This window comes from Hippocampus comes, unplaced genomic scaffold (genome assembly GCF_001891065.2).
Source record: "Hippocampus comes isolate QL1 unplaced genomic scaffold, H_comes_QL1_v1.1 scaffold159, whole genome shotgun sequence".
Classification (NCBI taxonomy): Eukaryota; Metazoa; Chordata; class Actinopteri; order Syngnathiformes; family Syngnathidae; genus Hippocampus; species Hippocampus comes.
In genome coordinates this window covers 415706-433165 of record NW_017805742.1, presented here as the reverse complement: position 1 = coordinate 433165, position 17460 = coordinate 415706, and the positions used below count along the sequence as shown (strand labels likewise).

At 40.4% G+C, this 17460-nt stretch overlaps 1 protein-coding gene across 5 annotated transcripts in view; it reads left to right on the top strand.

Annotated features, from left to right (window-relative positions):
- The window catches only part of LOC109524069 (pituitary adenylate cyclase-activating polypeptide type I receptor-like), a 21981-nt gene extending 5940 nt beyond the window's left edge, over positions 1 to 16041 (top strand). Inside the window, exons 3-16 of one of the 5 annotated variants that reach the window (XM_019883649.1) lie at positions 597 to 738; positions 6358 to 6454; positions 8562 to 8672; positions 8749 to 8849; positions 8915 to 9012; positions 9249 to 9381; positions 11052 to 11205; positions 11709 to 11769; positions 11927 to 11996; positions 12112 to 12203; positions 13546 to 13629; positions 14803 to 14932; positions 15059 to 15100; positions 15302 to 16041. In XM_019883649.1, the coding sequence (XP_019739208.1) occupies positions 597 to 738; positions 6358 to 6454; positions 8562 to 8672; positions 8749 to 8849; positions 8915 to 9012; positions 9249 to 9381; positions 11052 to 11205; positions 11709 to 11769; positions 11927 to 11996; positions 12112 to 12203; positions 13546 to 13629; positions 14803 to 14932; positions 15059 to 15100; positions 15302 to 15526 (1540 nt within the window). In that variant the 3' untranslated portion in view covers positions 15527 to 16041. Of the gene's footprint in view, positions 1 to 595; positions 739 to 6357; positions 6455 to 8561; positions 8673 to 8748; positions 8850 to 8914; positions 9013 to 9248; positions 9382 to 11051; positions 11206 to 11708; positions 11770 to 11926; positions 11997 to 12111; positions 12204 to 13545; positions 13630 to 14802; positions 14933 to 15058; positions 15101 to 15301 lie in introns of all 5 variants that reach the window. The other 4 variants (XM_019883650.1, XM_019883653.1, XM_019883651.1 and 1 more) reach the window with 4 other exon arrangements.
- Positions 16042 to 17460: the final 1419 nt, after the last annotated feature.

The window sequence follows — 17460 nt, the reverse complement described above, 5'->3', positions numbered from 1 at the left end:
GTTCCCCGCCAACTGCCCGAAAATGGCTGGGATAAGCTCCAGCTCGACCTGCGACCCCCGTGACGATAAGCGTACCAGATAGATAGATAGATAGATAGATAGACATCCATTTTCCAATCCACTTATCCTCATGAGGGTCACTGGCATGATTCAGCCTCTCCCAGCTGCCTTTGGGCAGTCGGCGGAGGACACCCTGAACCGGTTGCCAGCCAATCGCAGGGCACACATAGACGAACAAGCTTTTGTGATCACACTCACACTTGGGGACAATTTTGAGTGTTCCATTAACCTGCCAACATGTTTTTGAAACGTGGGAGGAAACGGGAGCACCCAGAAAAAACCCACGCAAGCACGAAGAGAACATGCAAACTCCACACAGGAAGGCCAGGTATCGAAGTTATTTTAAATTTATATTTATATATATATATATATATATATATATATATATATATATATATTATAAAATAACAGGTATGCAGTTGATTAAATGATGAGTTACAATTAATGTTCTTCGTGTCCTATTTTGGGGTGCACACAATCAGTTCAAATTCGCCACGATTAGTTCTCACGTCCTCTTTGATGCGCTATTGTTGCAGGGGCCTTGATGCTAAACTATGCTGTGAGAGAGAGCGGGGCATCGTAGCCAACACACACGAACACACACGCAAACTCGGTAGAAGCCCTTCGATGGAGACAATGAGAGACTTGGTCCTGACTGTGATCATCCTTTTGCCTCTGGTGAGTATCGTGGCGCTGATTGTGTGCACGTGTGTGTGTGTGTGTGTGTGTGTGTGTGTGTGTGTGTGTGTGTGTGTGTGTGTGTGTGTGTGTCATCGGTCATCCCAGTTGGGCGTCAAACCATATTGGGTAACTTAAGTGCGACTTCAAGACGGAACCTGCATTCCTCACCATGACTGAGTGCAATCAGTGAATGAGCAACAACTGAGCTCTTTAATTCATTTTTTTTTTCCTGATTCGTGCTATTTTAATTCATTGAAAGGCTTGGTGAAATCAGGGCCCCCGTGTGTGGAGCCAAATATGGTTCCTCAAATATACAGCTGAGTTTGTTTTCAATGCAAAACGTAGAACGTTCTCATTGTTTTCTTGATTGGTTTGCTCAGAATCACGTTTCGACAACCGCAAAGGGAGGCGCGCGAGCTTCCATTCAAGGAACCAAATGTGATACAGTCTAGTGCTTTGTTCCTTGATATTTGAGAAATTAGTCTGAGAAACATCAGTGTACGCATTCGAAAAGCCACACGCAGCAAATTAACATGGCTCTACTTGACTCCCTTGTGAGGTCTGTCTTCCCATATGCATTTAATTACATATTTTATGAAACTAAACATAGTTCGGGCGCCACGGTGGTCGACTGGCTGACACATCCGCCTCATAGTGCAGCGGTGCGAGGTTCAAATCCGTCTTTGGCCTTCCCGTGTGGAGTTTGCATGTTCTCCCCGTGGCTGTGTGGGTTTTCTCCGGGTACTCCGGTTTCCTCCCACATGCCAAAAACATGCATGGCAGGCTGATTGAACACTCTAAATTGTCCCTTGGGTTTGAGGGTGAGCGTGAATGTCTGTGTGCCCTGCGATTGGCTGGCAACCAGTTCAGGGTGTCCCCCGCCTACTGCCTGAAGACGGCTGGGATAGGCTGCAGCACCCCCCGCGACACTTGTGAGGATAAAGCGGATCAGAAAATGGATGGATGGATGGATGGAAAAGTGATGTTATTTTCCAAGTAAGGAGCCAATTATGGTTTATTTAACCCTTTCAGGGACAGCGGTCACTACAGTGGACAGTCTATCGTGTTATCGGGTTACAGGTTATCATTATTGGCGCGTGAAAGGGTTAATATAGATCTATGTTTGTTTATAGTAATAGGAAAAAAAATGATGATTCATCAGTCTCCTGATTTGTTTGATTAAAAAAAAAAAAAAACACGTGTCTCACCCGAGCTTCCACGTAAGGAACCAAATAGGGTTTTTTAAATAGAAAGCTAAGTTGCGTGCAATTCATGTATACGATGTATTCAGAATTATTATGATATTTTTTTCCAGTAATTCATGTTTATCAGCAGTATGCAATTAATTCACAGTCTCACCCTGCCACCATAACCCCCCTTGAACTCCACAAGTGTCCTTCAAGCTGACATCTTTACACGCAGCATCCACCATGCTCTCCGGCTAACCTTGGCCTCCCGTTGTCATGTACCTAGCGTGTGTCAAACGCCGCGGCTGCCACCACCCGGGTCAGCAGCGGCTGAGGTGAGGGGCCAGTGTGGCAGCGGACGGCCACGACAAATGGCGCTTTTATTATCCGTGCTACATGTTGGGCTGCCAGAGTGCTGGCCCGATGTTAACTGACCCTTGAAACTAGCGTTGGAGGTCTGCTGCCGTGATCTTTCAGACTGGGGCGTCTATTTTAGGAGGTGGTTAACTTTAGAAAATATATGCTAATGTGGCCCCGCAACACCATTTTGTTGTGGTTCCTTTTTTTGGGTTGATACGTATGTAATTGTTTATCTATCTATCTATCTATCTATGCATATACACATGCTCTCTCTCTCTCTCTCTCTCTCTCTCTCTCTCTCTCTCTCTCTCTCTCTCTCTATATATATATATATAAACTGGGGATGCTTCTGCTGCGCTGCTGCCTAGCAACAATGGATCTATACTCCCTCGAAGGCGAAGCCCGTGTCGTTTTGTTTATGAAAAACAGCGCATCGATAAGCGCAATCATTAATCACAAAAAGAAGGAGGCACTGGTGTTCTCACAGTCCGTCACTGTCAGTCTCTCCGAGCCCGGGAGGTGCCCGAGGTTAATTCATATTAAAAAAGTGATGAGTCAGCCAAAAAGACATGCTCCGGCCGTCACTTCATACAGAGTGATGCCTGGAGAAAGAGAGAGAGAGTCTGAGTCTTTTGGAAAGGAGAAAGGGCACATCATGAGTCTAAATTGAGTCTTTTTGCTTTCTGTTGCATTTGGCAGGTTGGAGCGGAAAGCGAGCTGATTGCGCTGATTACCATGTGATGTTCGGTTGAAATGAGCCATAAAATCTTGTTTTTTTCCTAATGACGGTGTATCACCAGTTTGGAATCTGGTGCAAAATATTAGACCGCTTTTCTTGGATGTCTATTTTCATATGTTCAATTTAGATCACATTTTCAAGTTAGCTAACGTTTGATATTTTATTGTGGTGCCTTGCGGCTTGTTTTGTCAACGGTGCTAGTGCACAGGATCCCATTGGAATTGTATAAAGTGCCTCCCGCTCCCGCTTTATTGTCTTTAATTATTCGCCCTCCTGCTATATTTTTCAGCAATCATTTTGAGCCAGGAAACCCCATAAAACGAAAAATAAATCGCTAACTGAAAATACTTAAGTCAATGAAAGGCTCTCAAACCCAGTATATTTATAATGATGAAATAAAAAGTAAATATTTGAATTAACCTCTTGAATCTTTTCTTCTTTTCTTTAACCGCTTGAATGTTTTCTTTTTAGGAAGTGTAACATTAATAAATTAGTTTTACAGAATTAGTTTTAAAAACTGCTTTCGGTCGCGGAAAATACCGTATTGGCCCGATGTGTCAACCGCCGCGGCTGCCACCACCCGGGTCAGCAGCGGCTGAGGTGAGGGGCCAGTGTGGCAGCGGACGGCCACGACAAATGGCGCTTTTATTATCCGTGCTACATGTTGGGCTGCCAGAGTGCTGGCCCGATGTTAACTGACCCTTGAAACTAGCGTTGGAGGTCTGCTGCCGTGATCTTTCAGACTGGGGCGTCTATTTTAGGAGGTGGTTAACTTTAGAAAATATATGCTAATGTGGCCCCGCAACACCATTTTGTTGTGGTTCCTTTTTTTGGGTTGATACGTATGTAATTGTTTATCTATCTATCTATCTATATATGCATATACACATGCTCTCTCTCTCTCTCTCTCTCTCTCTCTCTCTCTCTCTCTCTCTTTCTCTCTCTCATATATATATATAAACTGGGGATGCTTCTGCTGCGCTGCTGCCTAGCAACAATGGATCTATACTCCCTCGAAGGCGAAGCCCGTGTCGTTTTGTTTATGAAAAACAGCGCATCGATAAGCGCAATCATTAATCACAAAAAGAAGGAGGCACTGGTGTTCTCACAGTCCGTCACTTTCAGTCTCTCCGAGCCCGGGAGGTCTATATATATATATATATAAACTGGGGATGCTTCTGCTGCGCTGCTGCCTAGCAACAATGGATCTATACTCCCTCGAAGGCGAAGCCCGTGTCGTTTTGTTTATGAAAAACAGCGCATCGATAAGCGCAATCATTAATCACAAAAAGAAGGAGGCACTGGTGTTCTCACAGTCCGTCACTTTCAGTCTCTCCGAGCCCGGGAGGTGCCCGAGGTTAATTCATATTAAAAAAGTGATGAGTCAGCCAAAAAGACATGCTCCGGCCGTCACTTCATACAGAGTGATGCCTGGAGAAAGAGAGAGAGAGTCTGAGTCTTTTGGAAAGGAGAAAGGGCACATCATGAGTCTAAATTGAGTCTTTTTGCTTTCTGTTGCATTTGGCAGGTTGGAGCGGAAAGCGAGCTGATTGCGCTGATTACCATGTGATGTTCGGTTGAAATGAGCCATAAAATCTTGTTTTTTTCCAAATGACGGTGTATCACCAGTTTGGAATCTGGTGCAAAATATTAGACCGCTTTTCTTGGATGTCTATTTTCATATGTTCAATTTAGATCACATTTTCAAGTTAGCTAACGTTTGATATTTTATTGTGGTGCCTTGCGGCTTGTTTTGTCAACGGTGCTAGTGCACAGGATCCCATTGGAATTGTATAAAGTGCCTCCCGCTCCCGCTTTATTGTCTTTAATTATTCGCCCTCCTGCTATATTTTTCAGCAATCATTTTGAGCCAGGAAACCCCATAAAACGAAAAATAAATCGCTAACTGAAAATACTTAAGTCAATGAAAGGCTCTCAAACCCAGTATATTTATAATGATGAAATAAAAAGTAAATATTTGAATTAACCTCTTGAATCTTTTCTTCTTTTCTTTAACCGCTTGAATGTTTTCTTTTTAGGAAGTGTAACATTAATAAATTAGTTTTACAGAATTAGTTTTAAAAACTGCTTTCGGTCGCGGAAAATACCGTATTGGCCCGAATATAAGACGGTGTTTTTTGCATTGAAATAAGACTGAAAAAGTGGGGGTCGTCTTATATTCGGGGTCTAAACATTATACCCATTCACGACGCTAGATGGCGCCAGATACCATTGAAGCGAATGCTGAACTTGACTCCCCAGGCCAAAGCGAACCCCTGTCACGAAGAATAAAAATAAAAATAGCGGTAGCACGAAGAAGAAAAATAAAAAATAGCGGTAAGAAAGAAGAGAGAAGAAAATGATAGAAGAGATAACAGAAAATGGAGAAACGTAGCGACAATCTGGAGAAAAGTGGGTCAAAGATCAGCCACGATAACTGCCAGCTGAGGAGAAGTTATGATTTATTATTTACATTTCAAAAACCAGAAGCCATACAGTTACGAATGTGATTGCACTTTAGTTTACATATTTAAATCTTCAGATATTAAGATTTGAATGAGGCAAAATAACATGCTTTTTCTCTCAAATATATTGTTATAATCATTTGTTTCAGATGTACTGTAATTATTTTCTGTATAAAAATTAATTTGGTGTTCAAAAAGTCTTTTTTCAAACTTGAGTCTTGAAAAAGAGGGGGTCGTCTTATAATCAGGGCCGTCTTACATTCGCGCCAATACGGTACGTCATAAAGTGTACAGTGAATGTCGTTTAGCGTAAATTTTTTTTGTAACCCAGCCTCCGTTATTTCCTGAAAAATAGTCACCTATTTGCTTGTTTTTATGCTCAGGTCAAAAAATTTGGCTATTGCTTTTACACCATCTGGTGGCTTCTTGGTCTCAAGGAAACAATTTTAAGCGAATTGAAGTGTTTAATTTTGACAGAAATAGTCTTTAGCCGCCACCTTGTGTCATCCATAGACAATTACCAACCCTTTTAGCAGACGTGTTAGTTATTCGCGGAATTTATTTAGACCTTTCGAAAAACACATGGCAAGCTATGTTAGCTTTGACACTGGCGACCAAAAAACATCACAGTATCGACAAAGTGACACTCTGACTTCCTTTGCCAGAAGCAAACTACTGAATAGACAGCGCCACTCACTCCATTTTACCTTCGGTGCGTATCGGCGACACAACATGATTTCATCAGTGGCATCACTACGCCTTCGCTGAGCTTTTGATCCAATTTCCTATCTACCTACCTCCCTTGTGTTAGAATATGTTGATGCCGTGTTTTCCTGATGTGATGTTTATGCGTAATTTCGTTCAGGTGGCGTCAGAATCGGAGCACTGCATCATTCAGCGAGAGCATGACAAATGCATGGAGCGGATGGACATGCACGACCCCAACGACGACTTGGACATGGGTGAGTTAGTCTGCGTTATCAGCTTGAAATAAGAAATGCCACACCTCGAATCAATTCTCTTTGTTCCCTTGTGCTAAAAAAACATTTTTCCGCACTACATAATATGATATTGCCCTTACCAATACTATGCAGTCGAATCATATGTGTGACTTTCAAAGAATATTTTGTATTTGAATGTTTAAGTTTGTCACAGTATGCTGTAACCTTTGGAAAAATAGATGCCTCACATCCAATAAATGTTTCCTCCCCCTCAGTTAACAAATACCATACAATATGGTATGGCACTAAATAACAACATATGTGATTGTTATTTTCATTTATTGTCCATGCTAATAGTAACACTCCCCAAATCTGCAATGACTGGAATATTTACGCTTACTTTAGGCACCTAACCAGTTAGGCGGCAATTGATAAGACTACCCCTTCTTTCAAAAATTGCAAATAAAGGCCTCCGGCTTTTGGACACTTCATTCCTCTGCAGTTATTGCAAAAATACAATTTACAATTTTCTTTTTTTTTTTTTTTTTTACTGAATCCTAGTGCAGCCCGGTGAGCCAGCTAACTAATTGGCGCTAAATTAAGATTGTTTGATATTATTTAAAAAAAAAAAATCTCAACTAAAGGCCTCCACCTATCTGCTTTTTTTTTTGTAATATCTGGGATATTTTATAAAGTTCTTGCAGTCTTCTTTTTTCCTTTATGTTTATTTTATTGCAGCCTTTTTAGGCATCGAACTATTGGGTCTAAATTAACCGAATGTATGATAACTCCTTTTTTTCTCCATCATAATCCTTTTTGTTTTCGTTAATTTCACTTGACATCATTTTGAACACACCTGTAATGTTGTTGAACCCTTCTCAGAGACAGTGGTGACTACAGTGGACAACAGCTTATCATGTTATCAGGTTACAGGGTGCATGAAAGGGTTAATGTGAACACATGAGACCTTTGTGAGAACATGTTGTGTTTTCTACTCTATATTAGTTCATAAAAATCATTGACTTCTACTTCAAATATGGTTGGGTTGCAGTAAGTGTGTCGAGTGGACATTGCACCTTTCCTGCAGCGTAGCCAGTGATGATGCAGCGCTTCGCCAGCAACCCCGTGTGCCTCATTTGACTCAGATTTGCCCTTTCAAAGTAATTGGCTTCCTGTCCGGCTCACCACACACAAGCCAAACACATTAAGGAGAAGAGAAAGGTCTACAAACACACACTTGCGCACGTCCACGCTACATACGCCGTGTTGGATGAAACTGTCATGAGAGAAATGCATGCAAGTCAACACTCACACACACACACACACACACACACACACACACACACACACACACACACACACACACACACACACACACACACACACACACGCACGCGCGCTTGCATATGCGCACTTGCATATGCGCACTTGCACACGCCTCTGCATCACTATAAAACCGCTGGAGCATGAACGATGGCGAACATCTGGAGGGAAGAAATGCTGGGAGGTGCTGAAGGTGAAGGAGGTGGAAGGAGAAGAATAAGAAGAAAGGCAATGAAAACAAAGTATTTATTGTCAGGAAATGCCTTGGGACAAATTAATTCTTTCGTGCACCCTGTAACCTGATAACTTGGTAAGCTGTCCTCTGTAGTAACCACTGTCCCTGAAAGGGTTAATGAACTGAAACTGATTTTCGTGAGGCAGGGCTAAATTTACTTCATCCAAAATAATGACAATTAACCGGAAATGTAAATTATCGAAGCATTTTTTTGGGGGGGAATTTTAGACCGGTCTGAAATGACAGAAATGACTAAAGAAAACATGCTTGTGCCCCCAAGAAATAGCCTGAAACTCGGTGCTAAACTTTTTCACATTTCAAAACACAAGCCACAACAAAACATGGCTTCTTTTGCCAAATATGGGCAGTAACGCTCATTAGCCTCGCCCACTCCATTCACGACTCTTTGTCGGAACTAACTCCACCTTGCAGTATTTACAATAAATGATGGGCATAAACACATTGATGCGCTAACTTTTCCAGCCTTGGGAACCTGGCTACATTCACTTTCCCATCGCTGCATGCGTGTCACATTCACTAGCCTCACACATACAGTATTCGCTCCCACAGCGTGCCCTTGGATGTGGGACAACCTGACCTGCTGGCAGGCGGCCGACGTGGGCGAGGTGGTGGTGGTCAACTGCCCCGAGTTTTTCCACGACCTGATGGGCCCGGAGGACGGTGAGCCAAAAGACTTTTCACGAGACTTCCAATCCCCAGGAGGGATTTTCTTCTCATGTGAATGCTTTCCATGCAGAGATGGGGCGGGTGAGTCGCAACTGCACGGAGGACGGCTGGTCCGAACCGTACCCTCACTACCTGGACGTGTGCCTCTTCTACGACAACGCCACTAAACCGGTGAGCTTCTCATACTCACTTGCACATGCTCATGTCAATGTCACACACTCTATGTCCTCTTTTAGGACATGTACTATGCCTCAGTCAAGGCCTTGTACACGGTTGGCTACAGCACATCCCTGGTGTCTCTCACCACTGCCATGGTCATCCTCTGCAGGTTCAGGTGAGCATGAGAAATGACAAGATTAAGGCCCGAGCGATTTGGATTTTTTTTTTTTTTTTTTTTTTGCACAGGTTTATTGCATCTAACGGAAGGGCCTTTCTTTTCCAATTGGTCTACCTGTCACGATGCATCACTGGTATAGATAGATGATCAAAGATACATAAGTTATACTTATATAAATAAATAGAAATAGGGACAGATCCATTATTTTGGGGATGTATCTCCTTCCCATTTAGGAAACTCCACTGCACCAGAAACTTCATCCACATGAACCTGTTCGTGTCGTTCATGCTGAGAGCCATCTCGGTCTTCATCAAGGACGGCGTGCTGTATGCGCAGGAGGACAGCGACCACTGCTTTGTGCATACGGTCAGTCAGATTACGATTTGCACCCTGAAGTCTTCTTTGAGCCTGTCTCTACTCAAACATGAATACTGTATTTTGGATACCTATTATGTTAGTTTTTGTGTGTGTGTGTGTGTGTGTGTGTGTGTGTGTGTGTGTGTGTGTGTGTGTGTATGTATGATGTTTTGCATGTGTGTTATTTACATTGTCATGTATTTCTGTTATTAAATACATGGTCATTCTATTTTTATCTGATTTTATTTTTATTTATAATAATAATAATTTACTTTTATGATGTTATTGTTGCTGTCCAATCATGTAATTTTTTATATTCTTTATCTGTTATGTAATTATTCATTTTTGTCATATACTATATTGGTTATATATAGATTTATATTTGGTATATTTTTGTATTTAAAAGATACATACTGTAAAGCATATACAGAATTTTTTAACACACACACACACACACAATATATATATATGTAGTGCATAATTTTGGAACCAATTGTTTTTTTATATGCATAGTATGTATAGTCATTTCTATATTATATCTGTATTATACATTTATTTATTAGATTACATTTTATAAATGCATTAATGAATAATATTCATGTATGTATTTTTTTTTTTAATCCGTCCACAAAAAGTCCCAACATTTGGACATGCAGTGCATGAAATCAATATAACAATGTAACAGTTCTGGAACAGAATAGGACTCTTGAAACGTGCACTCAGAAAGGGTTGAAAAAAAAAGGTTATCATACAACAATTGAGAAACTAAGGGCCATGAATCAGAAAGAACGTCTGGAGCATTCAACACTTGGGAGTCAAAATCAAGAGCAAGATGAAGAATAACTCGACGAAGGCTTGACATCGCGACAGTCCCTCAATCCATGGCGAATTGAGACGTGCAGTAGGGGCATAAAGCCCTCCACTGCCACCTGCTGGTTATAAATAAAAACACAATCACGACAAACAAGTATCAGATTCAATGCCTTGAACGTCTCTTACTTGTCATCTTATCTAATTAAAAAACGAACAATTATTCTCATTACCAATGCAAAACAAGATCTTTTGTCCGGCAGCAATACATCGCCCGCTCTAAGCAACCACGATGAATGGAGCTAATTGGCGATGCTAATGGCCATATTGCTGTTCGCCTCAAATTAACATAGCCACAATGGTTATCTGACAACAGCCCGTTACATTGTTGTGTTTTATAATTAGCAGGTAATTAACAGTCATGAAGCGCCAGTATAATGATACTTTTCTTATTTATGTTTCGAGTTTTTTTTAATCATTTTCAACACCTTTTTTTTTGCGAAATAGCTGGCAGACATGAAATTATTTTAACGTGTGGCACCTTGTGTTCAGTTTGACTTAAAGCTACCAAAATAAATGTTTGTTGCTGTATTAAATTCAAAATAAACATTACTTCTTTCAAATACGACATTTTTAAAAGCGGTTTATTTTCTTTTTAAATGTTATTTTAAGCAAGAACCTCATGTTACATACAAGCTGCCACTCAAGATATTCGACAGTAATTTAACTACAAGTTTCTACTGTGCATATTTTAGATTACTTGTCGCAGAATTTCAGAATATATTTCGGCCGTTTTTTTTCATTTTTATTTTTTTTAAGCAAAGCAGGTGGATTGGAATCTTTACTGTTGTTTATGTGTGCTTCTGCAGGTGGCGTGCAAAGCGGTGATGGTTTTCTTCCACTACTGCGTCATGTCCAACTACTTCTGGCTTTTCATCGAAGGTCTCTACCTCTTCACTCTGCTGGTGGAGACATTTTTCCCCGAGAGACGATATTTCTACTGGTACACCATCGTCGGATGGGGTAAATCTTTTCATATCTTTCTTTGAATTAAGATTCCTTTTTCGTTCAAACGTTCTGTAACTCTATTTAGCAAACACATATTTTAAACAGCAATTGTGATATCAGATGATTTTATATTCATCACTGGATGTGATTTACATATTTATATTTATATGTATTAAAAAGTAAAAAAAAAAACATGCAACATTTATTCCAAGACGTTTTTTTAATCCAGAGAAAGCAGGTTTTATTAGAGTGAAGTCGTATTTATAACAGTACTTCAGATCTCCTCATTCAATTTTCACAAAAAATTGACTTTTTTTTCTCTTCTCTGTTTTAATCGTAATTTGTCAACATTCGCACTAGGTGGAGCCACTACATAATGTATAATACATAATACTAAAAGGGTTAGTGTGTCCCATTAAGGGGTTGTCACTGCAAGTTATCAATATGTCATAAACAAGGGCTTATTATTATTTTAATTTCATCTTATTTTGACTGTAATGTCTGTTTTGTTTCAATAGGAACCCCCACCATTTGTGTGACCGTCTGGGCCGTGCTGAGGCTCCATTTTCACGACACCGGGTAAGCTCTTGATCCTGCATTTTGTCTACCATACATAATAAATAGTGGTCGTTCATCACTTTGTGCAAATGGCATACTTACACTTACCCAACGACTCTGTCGGCTTTCGGAATGTGCGTGTAAAATTGTAGACTATTTCGTCCTCTTCTTCCTCTAGATGCTGGGATACAAATGAACACACTGCTCTCTGGTGGGTTATCAAAGGACCTGTAGTGGCCTCCATTATGGTATGAAGGAAGCTCCTCATGTTCCACACGCCCTCACCTTGTCAGGTCCGCCTGGAGACGTCACGTAATAACAAGACGTATTTGCTGTCTTTTTTTTTTTTTTGGCTCTTTTTAGATCAATTTTGTTCTCTTTGTGGGAATCATCATCATCCTGGTGCAGAAGCTGCAGTCCCCTGACATCGGAGGCAATGAATCCAGCATTTACCTGTAAGTAAAAGCTTCGGGTGAATTTACCACCATCAAAGGGGATACAGTTTTAGGCAAATAGCATAGTTGCCGATTTCATACTTTGGACATTTTCAGGATTAAAAAAACAGAAACAAAAAACACAACAAAATCAATAAACAAAGAGTCCAGTAACCTTGATTCAATGACTGAATCTACACAGACATAAAGAAAAAAAAACACACACACAATTTTTTGCAGACCAAATGTAGACAAAGAAGCATTCATGCACACAATTTCGAGTCTTCAATGAGCCCAGCATGCATGTCTTTGGAATGTGAGAGGAAGCCTCCAAAATTTGAGGCACTAAACATGAGGCCATCGTGCTTTGCATGACATGAATTGACAAGCATAATTCAGCGCCTTGTTGAACAATTAAACTTTATTTGCTGTTAATCAGAGCCACTTCAAATGACATCAGTTGAAATGTGATTGGCTCATTTGGAACATGGCCACATCCCCACTTATAAGAGGGTGTGCACATTTGTGCAACCACAATATCTGTGTTGTTTATTTTTACTTCCTTTCTCAAAATGTTTTTTTTCAGGTGTTTTACATTGTGGGAGAACAAAAAACAAAACATAGTACCGCATATCAGTTTAACTCCTTTTTCTTTTGTTTTCATAAGTGTGTTAAAGTCAGACTTAAAAAAAATAAAAATAAATGTAAGATTAAAAAAAAAAAAGAAAATTAAAAGAAAATAATGAAAAATCTGACAAACAAAACACGCATACAGTCTCGTTCAGAGATGGGAAACTGGCGGCCTGAATCAGCAGGTGCCGAACTGTGAATATGCAGGAGTCAACTATAGTTTTAAGTTACAATACCACCAATCACCACTAGATGTCAGACATGTCTTAGTTGCGCTACCACCGGGTCTGAAACTGCCACATGTACGAACTGAGTTCATGCATTTAATGTTGGTTTCTTGTGCAGCAGTTTTGTGCCCACCTTGATTTATCATTTTTATGCAAGAGAGCACAAAAAAAAAAAGATGGTGGTTATTTTGTTGTTTGATTGAAACCTCATTATTCTTGGGCTAGGATAGTGGATCTTTTATTCTTTTATACATGCATTGAAAAATGTATTATCAAAAATGAAATAGCTGTATTTTACATGTACGCACATTTTGTCCATCTGTAAAACAGCATTTTTTTCATACGTCTGTTCAGGGAAATGCGCGGTCCGTACGTGCAGGAGTTTGCACAAAGTATCTTTCTGCAAATAAAATGCACAGAGCGTGTGTATGTGTCTGCGTGATCACGAGCGTGTCCTTAAAGACGTTGTCTTTGTTGTGCTGTTGTGTTGTCTTTGTGCTGTGTAGCAGCTGTGCTCAGAAATGCTTCAGTGAGCCCTCACAGGCTGTTCAGCATTCGTGCAGGATGTCAGAGTTGTCCGCCATCACACTGTAAGTGTGTGTTTTGTCGCAGCGTGTGTGCGTGTGTCTGCATGATATACTTTACAGAACCCAAGGGGCCTCGTCGAATTTATTACATACACGCTCACGTCGTGTGGGTCGCCTTAGCCATGACATTGTGCTTCTTTTACCTGGGATCGCTTGGCATTTAAATGACACTTAGACTGCAACCTTTCGGTCTCGCCCCACGTTAAAAAGCAAATCCTGACCTGCGAGTTAAAGAGCAGCTGAAACAACGGCAAACACGCAGATGTGTGCTCACGAGAATGGAGTAGGGAGTCATACTTTATTTTCATAAAATGAAGTTATTTACCAATTTATGTTAATATCATTTTTAATGGGATTTCAAAATTATCCTCATGAGGGTCGCGGACGTGCCTGGAGCCCCTCGCAGCCATCTTCGGGCAGTAGGCAGGGTGTTATAATTTCTATAAAATGAAAAAAAATATATATATATATATATATATATATATATATATATATATTTGTACCAGTCATTTTTTAACATTCAATTAATTCCATAACATTTATTCATGCATCCATTAATGCATCAGATAAAGGATGCTTTTATGTATTTACATTAATTTATCTATTTTACAAGCTTGTCTTTTTGTTAAAACAAAAAGGTGGATGAATCATTTTTGACCGAATTATAATGTACTTGTTTTTACAACAATTAATTATTATTTTTTAAATTTTATGACTTATTCAGACAATCCAAAAGCAAGTCATTTCCTGACAAATTCCTGCAATTTTTAAATTTTATTTATTTAATTTTTTTGGGAATGGATTCCGACCGGTTTTTAAGAACTGCTTTCAATGTGGGTGTTTGTGTCATCCTGTATTGTCTTTTGTGTGTCTGCCATCATGTCCTGTTTGCATTATTTGTTGCATTTTTATGTTGTCCAACAGCTTCAACGTGACCACACACACACACACACACACACACACACACACACACACACACACACACACACACACACACACACACACACTGCCTCATATTACTGATAATGAAATCCCGTGTTCGTTAATTGTAGTTGTACAAGTGCACTAAGTGGCACCGAGATACGTTTTTAAATATACTGATCCTGTGTGTGTGTGTGTGTGTGTGTGTGTGTGTGTGTGTGTGTGTGTGTGTGTGTGTGTGTGTGTGTGTCGCAGACGTCTTGCGCGTTCCACCCTCCTGCTCATCCCGCTGTTTGGAATTCACTACACCGTCTTTGCCTTCTCCCCCGAGGACGTCAGCAAGAGGGAGCGGCTAGTCTTCGAGCTGGGCCTCGGCTCCTTCCAGGTAAACGCAGCATTTAAAACGATAAGACGACACATGTCATGACATCAGTCAAACTGGGTCAGTCGTATTTTTTGTTTGAAAAAAAAAACAACCTGATCCTCAACTTTTTTGTTCTCCCCCATGCAGGGCTTTGTGGTCGCCGTCCTTTACTGCTTCCTCAACGGGGAGGTAAGCTGTGCTACCTGCCTTTATGTCCTTTCAATAAAACATATGCTTGTCAAAATATGCTGGGAGTCAAGAATCATACACTCTTCACACCGAATGGGATCAACGGTGTTGAAAACAAACGAATGGATGGACGGATGAACATTTGACGTTGCTAAAAGATGAGTCGATACCTAAAGTACATGTAAAAATGACGTTGTGAAGTTTCTCCCTGAAGGTGCAGTCCGAGATCAAGAGGAAATGGCGCAGCTGGACGGTGAACCGATACTTTGCTGTGGACCTGAAGCAGCAGAGGCACCCGTCGCTGGCCAGCAGCGGTGTGAACGGCGGGACGCAGCTTTCCATCCTGAGCAAGAGCAGCTCTCAGATCCGCATGTCCAGCCCGCTGGCGGAGAGCGCCAACATCAGCCTGCCTACCTGAGCGTGTGATCACGTGACCTCGCCATCAGCCGCCGCCGCCGCCAGCCAGCCGTCTTGAATGAATCCACACCAGGCGGAAGAGACCAAAGTGGCCCCCTGGCTCATGAGTACTTTTCATTTTCAGTTCCTCTCAATGGTGCACTTGGGTTTTAATTCAAATCAATCAAAGGAGGCATTCTAATAGTTTACTCTACCCCCTGCCCTCTTTTTTTTTTTTTTTTACATTTTAATCTAATTTAATTGATTCTGATGGTCAAAAATGTGTACAGTACCATGACTATCAAAGTGCCATAGAAGTCCAAAGTTAAAAAAAACAACAACCTTTGCCTTGCTTGTGACCCTGACCCCAACTCTTACTCCAACCCTAACAAAATGCCAAAACCTAACCGAACGTATAAATCCCAATAGAAACCTTACCTTACCTAAACATGAAGCCTAACCCCGACCCCTGAAATCCTCATTGTTCAAGTGTTATATTCGACTTTTTTACAGTCAGCCGTAAGTACTAAGTATGTCAAAAGAACTAAAAAAAAAAATTGACCCAAAAACGAATTGTGGACTTTGTAAATATTTTGAGAGGAGACAAGTATATCTGTTTTATGATTGCGTTTGCATAACTATTGTAATCCAATGTCCCCCCCAAAAAAAATAAGGAACTGGAGTCCTAACCTGTAGATCTCATCCCATATTTAACTCAATATGAGGGACTATTCAAGTAGACTTAGTGCCAAAATGAATGACTTTTCTATGAATTCTTTGACGTCAACAGTGCAATAGAGCAGTGCCATGACTTTTTATTGACTTCATCTGCAGCTTTACACACGTCGTACGAGGATATCAAGCTCCCCTTTCACCCCTCGCCCACTGTCGTGTGCGTCTACAAAAAGTGCCTCGTCCCTCACTCGTTTTTATTTATTTACAATGGACATTGAGAAAAAGCCATTTCCTGCATTGAATGTACAGTGTTGTGCTTTACTCTGCATGTTGCTATGAAGGTTTTATTTATTTATTTGTTTATTTTTGTCTTGGTGAATCATTTTCTTTTTTTTTTTTCTTTTTAAGGTCCATTTTCACATAAACAGTATTTTAAATATTAGTGTAATATTTACAAAAAATACATATTGACTACTATACATCATGGTTTATCATTTTCAATTCATTTTACTTTTTCATACATACATGTACTGTATAATATATATACATACACACATGTATAAAATGCGTGTGTGTGCGCGCGTGTGTGTTTCAGCATACCTACGCATTTGAAACCACTGTGGTGATCCCTCTGCATCATCTTCATTCACCCTCTCTGATTAAAATGTAAGCCCAGAAAAATATTGTAGTATTAGATCACTATTATTACATTTATGATATACTAGTATCATACGCAGTGAAATCTCCAATTTCCGAACATATTATCCCCCATAGGAAATAATGTCAAAAAATTCATCCGCACGCCTAAATCTGTACAGTCAAAAGTAACATTTTCTCAAAATTGTAAAAAAAAGAAAAAAAAACATTTCACAGTTTGAAGACGTCTTACAAACATGTAATGGCGTGGCGCTTTTCTTACACACGGTTATTGCTGGAATTAATACATGGATGTTTACAGTAGATGAGCTGAAGTCTCATTGGATTTGCTGAGATTTCACGTGATGTGACACGTAATTTTTTTCAGTGGTTTTCTTGAATGTCCGAACTGTGCCACAATTTTCGTCTTATTGTCATTATCTTGTGTGTGGAGGGGTGCGGGGGGAATGCTGCTGCCTACGTGCATTATCACCAGCTGTCATTCTGAGTCTGAATGCAGCTCAGATGGAAACGACCATGTCTCAAAGCTGTTAGCTGTATGTGTGTGCTGTATCTGTGCCCATCGCAAGGGGTCATTCATGTTTCTTTTACATTTTTATTAGTTTGTGGGGGGGGGGGGGGCGGGAAACAGG